The sequence below is a fragment of the Chiloscyllium plagiosum genome, chromosome 29 (assembly GCF_004010195.1).
Source record: "Chiloscyllium plagiosum isolate BGI_BamShark_2017 chromosome 29, ASM401019v2, whole genome shotgun sequence".
In the NCBI taxonomy this organism is placed as follows: domain Eukaryota; kingdom Metazoa; phylum Chordata; class Chondrichthyes; order Orectolobiformes; family Hemiscylliidae; genus Chiloscyllium; species Chiloscyllium plagiosum.
This window is the reverse complement of record NC_057738.1, coordinates 48,468,565-48,480,357: the sequence shown is the minus strand read 5'-3', so window position 1 is coordinate 48,480,357 and position 11,793 is coordinate 48,468,565. Positions and strand designations below refer to the sequence as shown.

Below are 11,793 nucleotides of genomic sequence, written 5' to 3'. Positions count from 1 at the left end.
AGAGGGAGAGAGGGCGAGAGGGAGAGAGGGAGAGAGGGAGAGAGGGAGAGAGGGCGCGAGAGAGAGAGCGCGCGAGAGAGAGAGCGCGAGAGAGAGAGAGCGCGAGAGAGAGAGAGCGCGAGAACATTCTTCTGTAAATTACATTCACTGACTGAAGGGTTCAAGGGACAGTGAGAGACAGATGGTGGAAAGATTAACCCTTTTTGGTCTGAAGTGAGTGAACACTGGCTTGTCATGGATTGAATGTGTGTGTTGCTCCCTGGAGCTCGAGATCCAGGAATGTTATGAACTTAAGATCCATTCAGAGAATCTAAAATGATTTTAAAAGAAACAGCCATTTTGTAGACAAATGATACTGGACATGTTAGCTGGGCGAGGTGACCCCATGACCTTTTTCCACATAGTTTAGACTAGTCTCATGATGTACTAGCCAAGGCAAATTCACCATTTGGTCTGGCTGGATCAAGGTTTCCCATTTTGATGTGCATGTAGCTTAATTAGTCAAGCGTACACTGACCTGTCAATGAGTTTCTCTTCTTCTGCAAACTTTTGCCATTTTATTGCTGCTTATCAGATTAAGGACGTGTCGTTTTTGTAATTTTAATACAAATTTCTGTATAAAGGCAGCGTGTTTGCAGCAATAAGGGAGTAGCCTGAGAGAGCTCTTAGGGGCAAGAGCTGGTGCTGCTACTCAAGCCTGGCTTGTAGGTATCTATGTTAAAGTGTAACATTGATGCCATTGATAAATCGAACATAGAACAATACAGCACAGAACAGGCCTTTTGACCCTCGATGTTGCGCCAACCGAAATAAAAGGTAATTAATTTAAACTAAACTATCTGTTAAGAGTTTTATATTCCAGACTACCACGGTGTACAATCTCTCGGATGTACCCAGAGAGGCTTACAGGTCGAGTCCATCAGGGATTCCCTGAACCGTCTTAAATAGGTACTTTAACACAGTGTGGTTAAGAAAGCGATTAGCACACTTTCCTTTATTGCTCAGACCATTGAGTATAAGAGTTGAGATGGCATGTTGAGGTTGTAGGGGACGTTGGTGAGGCCATTTCTGGAGTACTGTGTATGGTTCTGGTCACCCTGCAAAGAGGAAGATTATTATTAAATCGGAGAAGGTTCAGAAAAAGATTTACCAGGATGTGGCCAGGACTAGAGGGTTTGAGCTATAAAAATAGGTTGAATCAGCTGGGACTTTTTCCACTGGAGCACAGGAGTATGTGGGGGGGGTGCTTATAGAGATTTATAAAATCACGAGGAGCATAGATAAGGTGAATAGCAAGGGTCTTTACCCTAGGGTGGGGGACATCAAAACTAAAGGGCGTATGATTAAGATGAGAGAAGAAAGTTTTAAGGACTGAGTGGCAACTTTTTTGTACACGGAGTGGAGGATGCAGGTATAGTTACAACATTTAAAAGACATTTGGATAAGTACATGAAAAGGACAGGTTTGGAGGGATAAGCACCAAACACAGGCAAGTTGGACGAATTTAGTTTGGAAACATGGTTGGCATGAACTAATTGGACCAAAGGGTCTGTTTCCATAGTTTATGTCCCCCCTTCAGCCTTCTTTGCTCAAAAGAAAACAACTTACTATATTTGTATGAATTTAATCATCCAAACTTTCTCAAGAAGAAGATTTCTGTTCCCAAGATTTTTAATCAGTGCAACAGGAAGTAAAAGTGATAGAACAACTCCAATTGGCAAGTCTGCACAACTCCCTCATCCGTGGTGTCCAAGTGTAATTTACCATAATCCATCGAAGTAAAAACGAGAGCAAGTCAAAACCTAGAAACCTATAATTTCAGATCAAAACACAAATACATGTATACAGACTGCTCATCTTCAAATCAAATGTACAACAGATGTTGGATGTCCAAAAAACTGAAATACTGGAAATACTGTGCATTTTGAGACAAAGGGAAGCTTTTGCATCTAAAAGCTTCCCTTTTCCAAAGGCTCATTATTAATTCCAAAGAGACAAAACCCACTTTTTTTAAAAAACAAAAAACCCTGGAGAGAGAAATTCAAGCAGTCATTAACCCTTTACTGAAAGCAGAAGACTATTTTCATGTTTTATAAACAAACAACCTACGCTAGCAGAGACACCTATCATTATGTTTAAATGAATCAATTAACATCTGTTAAACTCTGGCATGAAGTATATACTGAAATAATGCACACTCTGAAATCCATTCGACTATAAATAGTCCAAGAAAGACAAAGGGCAGATATGAGAAGCAACAGCACATTGAATTTGAAAAGTTAATTCTGTTGCTCTCTCCATAGGTGCTGCCAGACCTGCTGAGTTCCTCCAGTATTTTCTGTTTTTATTCACAGCATCCTCAATCAGGCAGCACGGTAAGTGGGCGGCACAGTGGATAGCACTGTTGCCTCACAGCGCCAGAGACCCGGGTTCAATTCCCACCTCAGGCGACTGACTGTGTGGAGTTTGCACGTTCTCCCCGTGTCTGCATGGGTTTCCTCCGGGTGCTCCGGTTTCCTCCCACAGTCCAAAGATGTGCAGGTCAGGTGAATTGGCCATGCTAAATTGCCTGTAGTGTTAGGTAAGGGGTAAATGTAAATGTAGGGGTAGGGGTATAGGTGGGTTGTGCTTCGGCGGGTCGGTGTGGACTTGTTGGGCCGAAGGGCCTGTTTCCACACTGTAATGTAATCTAATCTAATCCTCAGTCTTTTCCACATCTGAGATGAGGAGAGATTTTTTCACTCAGCTGTGAATCGCTGGATTTCTCCAGCCTGGAGGATTGTGAATACATCAAATTCATTTAGGATCAAAAGGATCAAACATTTACTCTCTCAGAATCAAAGCACAGGAGGAGCAGGCAGTTGAGACCATCTGCCATGATTTTATTGAATGGCACAGCAGGCTTGAGGGGCAGAATGGCCTACTCCTGCTCTTATTTCACACGCAATGGGTAATTCAGGACTATATTCAGTCAATATTAGCACATTGGGAAGGTTCAACATAAACAGCACACAGGCATACTAAAGAACCTTAAAACAATGTACATTGCAAATAGAAAATATTGACAACAAACATGTTTCCACACAATTCCCTCATGAGAATAAATGGTCAATACAGAAAAATGTTAATATTAAAGATATGTGCAAATTACCAGTCATTGAAATTCATTATTAGTTAATTCTGATCTCGGGAGTATTTTGCCTTTCACCTGTACAAGTGCAGGCAGGTTCTCCCAGACCCAGTTTCTTCTCCTACAAACAAAGCTACCTTTCATTCCAACCTTGCAGCATACAGCCGAGTTCCAGACACCCAGGGGACAGTCAAACATCTTGTTAAACACACTAACATCTTTCTCTTAAAGATTGGTCTCTGATCTGCAGAACTGTTGAATAGTGAGAGCAGACAAATCGTGAGATCACTAATTTACAAACGCCAGCAACTAGAGAGAAAACCAACAAACTGCTTCCCCATCCACCCCCCGCCCCAGGACCGCCATGGGGGATCAGGAAAGGGAGTAACCTTAGTTACAGCGCACTTCAAAACCAAACTAAAACCTGTTTTGCCACTTAAAATAATTTAACATTTTCGAGCTAAAACGGAAGCAGGTTCTGTTACACGTAATGGTCACAAGAAAGGACACTGTCCCAATCAAACAGACTGTAGCTTGCTGTCCTTGTCATTAATTCTCCCCCAACTCCGACCCCAATCCAGAGTTTCAAAGAGAACTGCTTCGTAGCAGAGCAGCAACAATAAATACATTGAAACTGCGGGAACACGGGATATTTTACACAGACTAGCAGCTCCCGCAGTAAAAGACACACGGAGTAAAAGTCCCAATGTTTACTTGAACACAATCAGGGACTTACCTATTTTCTTTTTGTTAGGCCGCCTAAGAGCAAAGTGCCACAAGGGTCTGCTCTTTGCACCCTGTACCTTCTTGGTGTGATGGACATTCCCCATGCTGCGTGTGTTTGTACCTGAAGCTGCCCACACTCTCCTTCATTGCTGCAGAATGGGTGACACCTGGCAACTAGCCAGAAGCTGAGACAAGCTCCAGCACACTCAGTCTCCATCAATCACTGAGACCAGCCAATAGGAAACAGGGAGGGAAGGCTTTCCCCAGAATCTCTCCCAACAGTCTGCCTCCTCTTCGCTCATCCCATTTTTATTTGTTTCACTGCCCCACATTTTTCAGACCCAGTTTATGCCTTGTCTTATCTCCCTACATCTTCCTTTGGTCAGTTTCTTTCCTGTTTCAGTTTCTCAATCACATCTCAGTTTTAAAATTCTCTCCTCTTTTACCTTTTCTCAGTCACATTCTTATCTGTCCCATTCTAATAATCTCCAGTTCGCTCAGATTTTTAAAACCATGTTTTTATTGTCAGCTGGGGTGAAAAAGGAGATTTAAACAGAGAGTGAAATCAAATGAAAAATACTGAATCAAAATCCGACAAACACAGGAAACCAACAATATAAACCAGAAAACCTGAGACAGTGAGCAGGTCTAGCTGCGAGTGTTAATGTTCCAGGAAAGAGTCTGATTGAGGTCAGCGAAGCCCCACTCAAATCCAATGGGAACTGTCTCAATTCCCAATTGAGCCACAGGTATGGGAGGTAAGGGCTGGGTGGTGGGGGAAGAGGAATGGTCCAAGGCTGAGTGTCAGGATGGAGAAGGTGGAAGACACTAAATAGATGTTTGAGGCAGGAAATGAGATGAAGGGGCAGGGGAGGCAAGGGACTTATTTTGTTCATTCATTGGTGAATCAGATGGGCTTTTATGCTAATCCAACAGTTTGATCATTTTATTAATAAGGCAGCATGCCTACAGCATAGAAACAGACCCTTCAACCTAACCAGTCTTTTCTGTAGTTTATCCTTCACTCAGCCCTCCTCCCATCTTTCACCATAGTAACCTTCCACCTCTTCTCCCTCCCATGTTTTTCTAACTTTCCCTGAAATACATCAACACTCCTCAGTCCAACTACTACCTGAGGCACTGAGTTGCACATTCTCCCACTCTCTAGGTAAAGGAGCTTGTTCAGAATCCCCGGTGGGATTTTTGGTGACAATCCTACACTGACATCCTTGAAATGGTCTCCCACAATCTCCTTATGTCCACTCAACAAAACCTTTCATCATTTTAAAGATCTTGGTCAAGTGAAGGGGGGACCCATTCTGTCAAACCTTTTCTGATATATAAATGTACCTACACTGCCTCTCTATATAGACTCTCTCCTGATAGATATGTACATATTTAGACTCTGTCCTGATACATCAAATGTAGGGTCTCTGCATTACTGTATTATGTTACCACCAAAAACATCACCACTATGGAGGAAAGAGAGATGGGGAAGAGAAGAGGGATCAGAGTGATGTATAGCTAGGATAGGGATAAAGGGTTATGCCTGAAATGTCGACTCTCTTGCTCCTCAGATGCTGTCTGACCTGCTGTGCCTTTTCCAGCACCACACTTTATCGTCTCTGACTCTTCAGCATCTGCAGTCCTCACTATCTCCAAGAAGAGGGAGAGTCAAGCATTGAGATCTGAGCGTTTCCTGCTGGTCTTCCAAAGTGTTTGCCCTCTACTGGCTATTCTGCTGTGTCCCTCCAGCATCCTCTGTAGGGCTTTGACACTGGATGGACTTCCCTGGAGCTTCCCAAATGTCACACAGCAGTAGCAGTGAGATCATCAGGTTAGAAGTTAAATGAGGCCCTAATCTCCCAAAGCCTCGGTCTTGCTTCACTCTGGCCTTATCACATGCCCCATTCTCACTGGGGCAGGGTGGTCAAATCCACCCACAGGGCAAGCAGCTAAAGGAAGATCAGCCAATGCTCCTGCTCCTGACTGATTCCTAGTGATAACTGCAGGCAAGTTCCATTTACAAATCAGGTCACATATGCTGTATGTGTAGTGATGTCCTATGTGGCCAAATAGCTTTTCACACTCAAATCAGAAGAAGGGCCAGTTGGAGTTTTACCTCAGCTAAATGGCATCAGTACAAGAGAACTCTGGAGCAACAAATATAACATTTTAAATATTAATTTTAACTCTAAGTATGGGTATTGCTGTGATTAATAATACTCTGCAAGTGTGTTTGCTTTGGAAACATATATTTCACAATGAATTATGAAACCTCGGGCCATACAGTCATAGAGATATACAGCATGGAAACAGACCCTTCCATTCAACTCATCCATGCCAACCAGATAACCTAAGCTAATCTAGTCTCATTTGCCAGCACTTGGTCCATACCCCTCCAAACCCTTCCTATTAGAACATAGAACAATACAGCACAGAACAGGCCCTTCGGCCCATTTTGTGCCGAACATTTGTCCTAGCTTAAGCACCCATCCATGTACCTATCCAATTGCCGCTTAAAGGTCACCAAAGATTCTGACTCTACCACTCCCACAGTCAGCGCATTCCATGCCCCCACCACTCTCTGGGTAAAGAACCCACCCCTGACATCTCCCCTATACCTTCCACCCTTCACCTTAAATTTATGTCCCCTTGTAACACTCTGTTGTACCCGGGGGAAAAGTCTCTGACTGTCTACTCTATCTATTCCTCTGATCATCTTATAAACCTCTATCAAACAGCAGAGGACCCAGAACTGTTCCCTGCAGAACTCCACTTGTAACTGGGTTCCAGGCTGAATATTTGCCATCTACCACCACTCTCTAGTTTTCTATCCAATTGGCCAAATTTCCCTCTATCCCATGCCTCCTGATTTTCTGCATAAGCCTAACATGGGGAACCTTATCAAATGCCTTACTAAAATCCATGTACACTACATCCACTGCTCTACCCTCATCCACATGCTTGGTCACCTCCTCAAAGAATTCAATAAGACTTGCAAGGCAAGACCTACCCTTCACAAATCCGTGCTAGCTGTCCCTAATCAAGCAGTGTCTTTCCAGAAACTCATAAATCCTATCCCTCAGTACCCTTTCCATTACTTGACCTACCACCGAAGTAAGACTAACTGGCCTGTAATTCCCGGGGTTATCCCTATTCCCTTTTTGAACAGGGGCACAACATTCGCTACTCTCCAGTCCCCTGGAACCACCCCCGTTGCCAGTGAAGACGAGAAGATCATTGCCAACGGTACTGCAATTTCCTCTCTAGCTTCCCACATAATCCTAGGATATATCCCGTCAGGCCCGGGGGACTTGTCTATCCTCAAGTTGTTCAAAATGTCCAACACATCTTCCTTCCTAACAGGTATCTCTTCTAGCTTACCAGTCCATTTCACACTCTCCTCTTCTACAATACGGTCCCTCTCGTTCGTAAATACTGAAGAGAAGTACTTGTTCAAGACCTCTCCTATCTCTTCCGACTCAATACACAGTCTCCCACTACTGTCCTTGATCGGACCTACCCTCGTTCTCGTCATTCTCAGGTTTCTCACATACGCATAAAATGCCTTGGGGTTATCCTTGATCCTATCCACCAACGATTTTTCATGCCCTCTCTTAGCTCTCCTAATCCCTTTCTTCAGGTCCCTTCTGGCTATCCTGTATCCCTCCACTGCTCTGTCCGAATTCTGTTTCCTCAACCTTATGTAAGCCTCCTCCTTCCTCTTTACCAAACATTCAACCTCTCTCGTCAACCAAGGCTCCCTCACACGACCATTTCTTTCCCCTGTCTTACAGCATCATAATTACCCTTCCCCCAATTGTAAAACCTACCCTGTTGCACGCACCTATCTCTCTCCATAACCAAGGTGAAAGTCACAGAATTGTGGTCACCATCACCAAAATGTTCACTCACTAACAAGCCCATCACTTGTCCCGGTTCATTACCGAGTACCAAATCCAATATGGCCTCCTATTCTTATACTCATCCAGTTACCTTTTTAAATGTTGTATTTGTACCAGCCTCTACCACTTCCCCTGGCAACTCATTCCATACATACACCACCCTTTGCATGAAAAGGCTCCCCTTCGGTCCTTTTTGAAAGTTTTCCCTCTCACCCTAAACCTATGACCTCTGGATGTAATTTGCTCACTAAGCTGGAAGGTTTGTTTTTCGGTGTTTTGTCACCATACTAGATAACATCATCAGTGAGCCTCCAGTGAAGCAGTAGTGTGAATGACCCACTTTCTCTTTATGTGTTTAGGTTTCCTTGGGTTGGTGATGTCACTTCTTGTGGTGATGCAATTTCCTGTTCTTTTTGCAGAGAGTGGTCCATAAGACATAGGAGTGAAAGTAAGGCCATTCGGCCCATTGAGTCCACTCCGCCATTCAATCATGGCTGATGGGCATTTCAACTCAACTTAGCCGCATTCTCCCCGGACCCCTTAATTCCTTGTGACATCAAGAATTTATCAATCTCTGCCTTGAAGACATTTAGCGTCCCGGCTTCCACTGCACTCCGCGGCAATGAATTCCACAGGCCCACCACTCTCCGGCTGAAGAAATGTCTCCGCATTTCTGTTCTGAATTTACCCCCTCTAATTCTAAGGTTGTGTCCACGGGTCCTAGTCTCCTCGCCTAACGGAAACAATTTCCTAGCGTCCACCCTTTCCAAGCCATGTATTATCTTGTAAGTTTCTATTAGATCTCCCCTTTATCTTCTCAACTCCAATGAATACAATCCCAGGATCCTCAGCCGTTCCTCGTATGTTAGACCTATCATTCCAGGTCAGCCGTTCCTCGTATGTTAGACCTATCATTCCAGGGATCATCCGTGTGAACCTCCGCTGGACATGCTCCAGTGCCAGTATGTCCTTCCTGAGGTGTGGGGACCAAAACTGGACACAGTACTCCAAATGGGGCCTAACCAGAGCTTTATAAAGTCTCAGTAGCACAACGGTGCTTTTATATTCCAACCCTCTTGAGATAAATGACAACATTGCATTCGCTTTCTTAATCACAGACTCAACCTGCATGTTTACCTTTACAGAATCCTCGACTAGCACTCCCAGATCCCTTTGTACTTTGGCTTTATGAATTTTCTCACCGTTTAGAAAGTAGTCTATGCTTTTATTGTTTTTTCCAAAGTGCAAGACCTCGCATTTGCTCGCATTGAATTCCATCAGCCATTTTCTGGACCACTCTCCCAAACTGTCTAGATCCTTCTGCAGCCTCCCCACTTCGTCAGTACCATCTGCCTGTCCACCTAACTTTGTATCATCGGCAAACTTCGCTAGAATGCCCCCAGTCCCTTCATCCAGATCATTAATATATAACGTGAACAGCTGCGGCCCCAACACTGAACCCTGTGGGACACCACTTGTCACCGACTGCCATTCCGAAAAAGAACCTTTTATCCCAACTCTCTGCCTTCTGTCAGACAGCCAATCCTCAATCCATACCAGTAGCTCACCTCGAACGCCATGGGCCCTCACCTTACTCAGCAACCTCCCGTGTGGCACCTTATCAAAGGCCTTTTGGAAGTCTAGATAGACCACATCCACTGGGTTTCCCTGGTCTAATCTACTTGACACCTCTTCAAATAACTCCATGTCAATGTGTTGAACATTAACTAGCCATAAAAAGACACAACCCACTCTCACTAGTATCTTTACATACAGATGAGGAAGGACACCACTTCAACTGGGACAACACATCCATCATCAGACAAGCCAAATAGAGACACACACAAGAATTCCTAGAAGCATGGCATTCCAACCGGAACTTTATCAATAAACACATTAACCTGAACCCCATTTACCACCCTCTGTGAAAAGAACAGGAAATTGTATCACCACAGGAAATGATCACCAACCCAAAGAAACATAAACACATAAATAGAAAGTGGGTCACTAACACCAGTGCTTCACCGGAGGCTCACTGATGATGTTACCTAGTATGGTGATGAAACGTCTGAAAATGAACCTTCCAGCTCAGTGAACAAACTTATACCAGAACCTCAACTTGAGCAACAAATATTCTCAAAACTCCCTGTGGCCTCTAATTCTGGACTCCCCCACTCCAGGGAAAATACCTTGTCTATTTATCCTATCCATGCTCCTCATGATTTTATAAACCTCTATAAGGTCACCCCTCAGCCTCCGAAGCTTCAGGGAAAACAGCCCCAGCCTATTCAGCCTCTCCCTGTAGCTCAAACCCTCCAATCCTGGCAACATCCTTGTGAATCTTTTCTGAACCCTTTCAAGTTTCACAACATCCTTCCAATAGGAGGGAGACCAGAATTGCACACAATATTCCAAAAGTGGCCTAACCAATGTCCTATACAGCCGCAACATGACCACCCATCTTCCAGGATTTCCAAGACGTAGATGGTTGGTTCCCGAATATGTGTCACTTTAATCTGGTACTGACCTTGTTGAGGAAGATTGTTCATTATTTTAGGAAGTTTAAGGCTAACACAATCAGATGGTTCAGATAGTCAGAAGTTTGTAATTCAGCTTAGTGTAAAGTCTGGTTCAATCTTGAAAGGAAAATTAATGCAATTAATGGGTTCAAAAGCAACCTGCAAGTGGTATTGACTTGCAATACAAACCCAGAAATATGCAAAAGCATATGATAAACAGAAGGTTATTATTGGATTGCTTACTGAATAAAATTACAGGGTTTGCTCGAGTGAGTTTTCATTTTATATTTCTGCAGACGCTCCTCACTCTCACTTGCTTCCTCGAGATTGTTTGTTTCTGTTTCTGCACTAAGCAACAGGAACAAACAAAAACACATCCATGATATCCTAATAGGTGTGAAGATACAATTACCCAGTTTGATTCCTATGTATCTTTATTCTTCACAGCATTAGCCGTACTAATTAAGCCTAAATAAATCTCCTGTAATCAGATTAGAAGTGTCCCAAATATTGTAACAATTGTAATAATTTCAAAAAATTTCAAAACAGTTGGTTATTGTGCCAGTTACTTTTTAAACTCAATTATCTGTGTTTTCCTGCTCTCTTGAGTAATGGAAAGGCCCAGTTGTGTTGAAGCATTTTGTCCATTCACCTGTGCATTTTGGCTGCCTGTCAGACCTAAATGTATTATTTCCATTGCCCTTATTCTTTCTCTTCACTTTACTCCTCCTTACCCACTAGGGAGGCACCTATTGCTTCTCCATCGAAGCAGGAACTGTAACTATAGAACATAGAACATTACAGCACAGTACAGGCCCTTCGACCCTTGATGTTGCGCTGACCTGTCATACCAATCTGAAGCCCATCTAACCTACCCTATTCCATGTACGTCCATATGCTTGTCCAATGATGACTTAAATGTACTTAAAGTTGGCGAATCTACTACCATTGCAGGCAAAACATTCCATACCCTTACTACTCTCTGAGAAAAAAACTACCTCTAACATCTGTCCTATATCTATCACCCCTCAAATTAAAGCTATGCCCCCTCATGCTCGCCATCACCATACTTGGAAAAAGGGTCTCCCTGTCCATCCTATCTAACTCTCTGATTATTTTATATGTCTCTATTAAGTCACCTCTCAACCATCTTCTCTCTAACAAAAACAGCCTCAAGTCCTTCAGCCTTTCCTCATAAGACCTTCCCTCCATACCAGGCAACATCCGAGTAAATCTCCTCTGCACCCTTTCCAAAGCTTCCACATCCTTCTTATAATGCGGTGCCTAGAACTGTACACAATACTCCAAGTGCGGCTGCACCAGAGCTTTGTACAGCTGCAGCATAACCTCATGGTTCCGGAACTCGATCCCTCTATTAATAAAAGCTAAAACACTGTGTGCCTTCTTAACAATCCTATCAACCTGGGTGGCAACTTTCAAGGATCTGTGTACCTGGACACCAAGATCTCTCTGCTCATCTACACTACCAAGAATCTTACCATTAGCCCAG

At 43.5% G+C, this 11,793-nt stretch overlaps 1 protein-coding gene across 3 annotated transcripts in view; it reads right to left on the bottom strand.

Annotated features, from left to right (window-relative positions):
• The window catches only part of LOC122564569 (uncharacterized protein KIAA1522 homolog), a 281,052-nt gene that overhangs the window by 130,397 nt on the left and 138,862 nt on the right, over window positions 1–11,793 (bottom strand). Inside the window, exon 1 of one of the 3 annotated variants that reach the window (XM_043719660.1) lies at window positions 3,867–4,089. The exons of the other annotated variants lie outside the window; for them this stretch is intronic. Coding sequence (XP_043575595.1) covers window positions 3,867–3,960 — 94 coding nt within the window. The 5' untranslated portion in view covers window positions 3,961–4,089. Of the gene's footprint in view, window positions 1–3,866; window positions 4,090–11,793 lie in introns of those variants that run through there. 3 annotated transcript variants of the gene reach the window in all.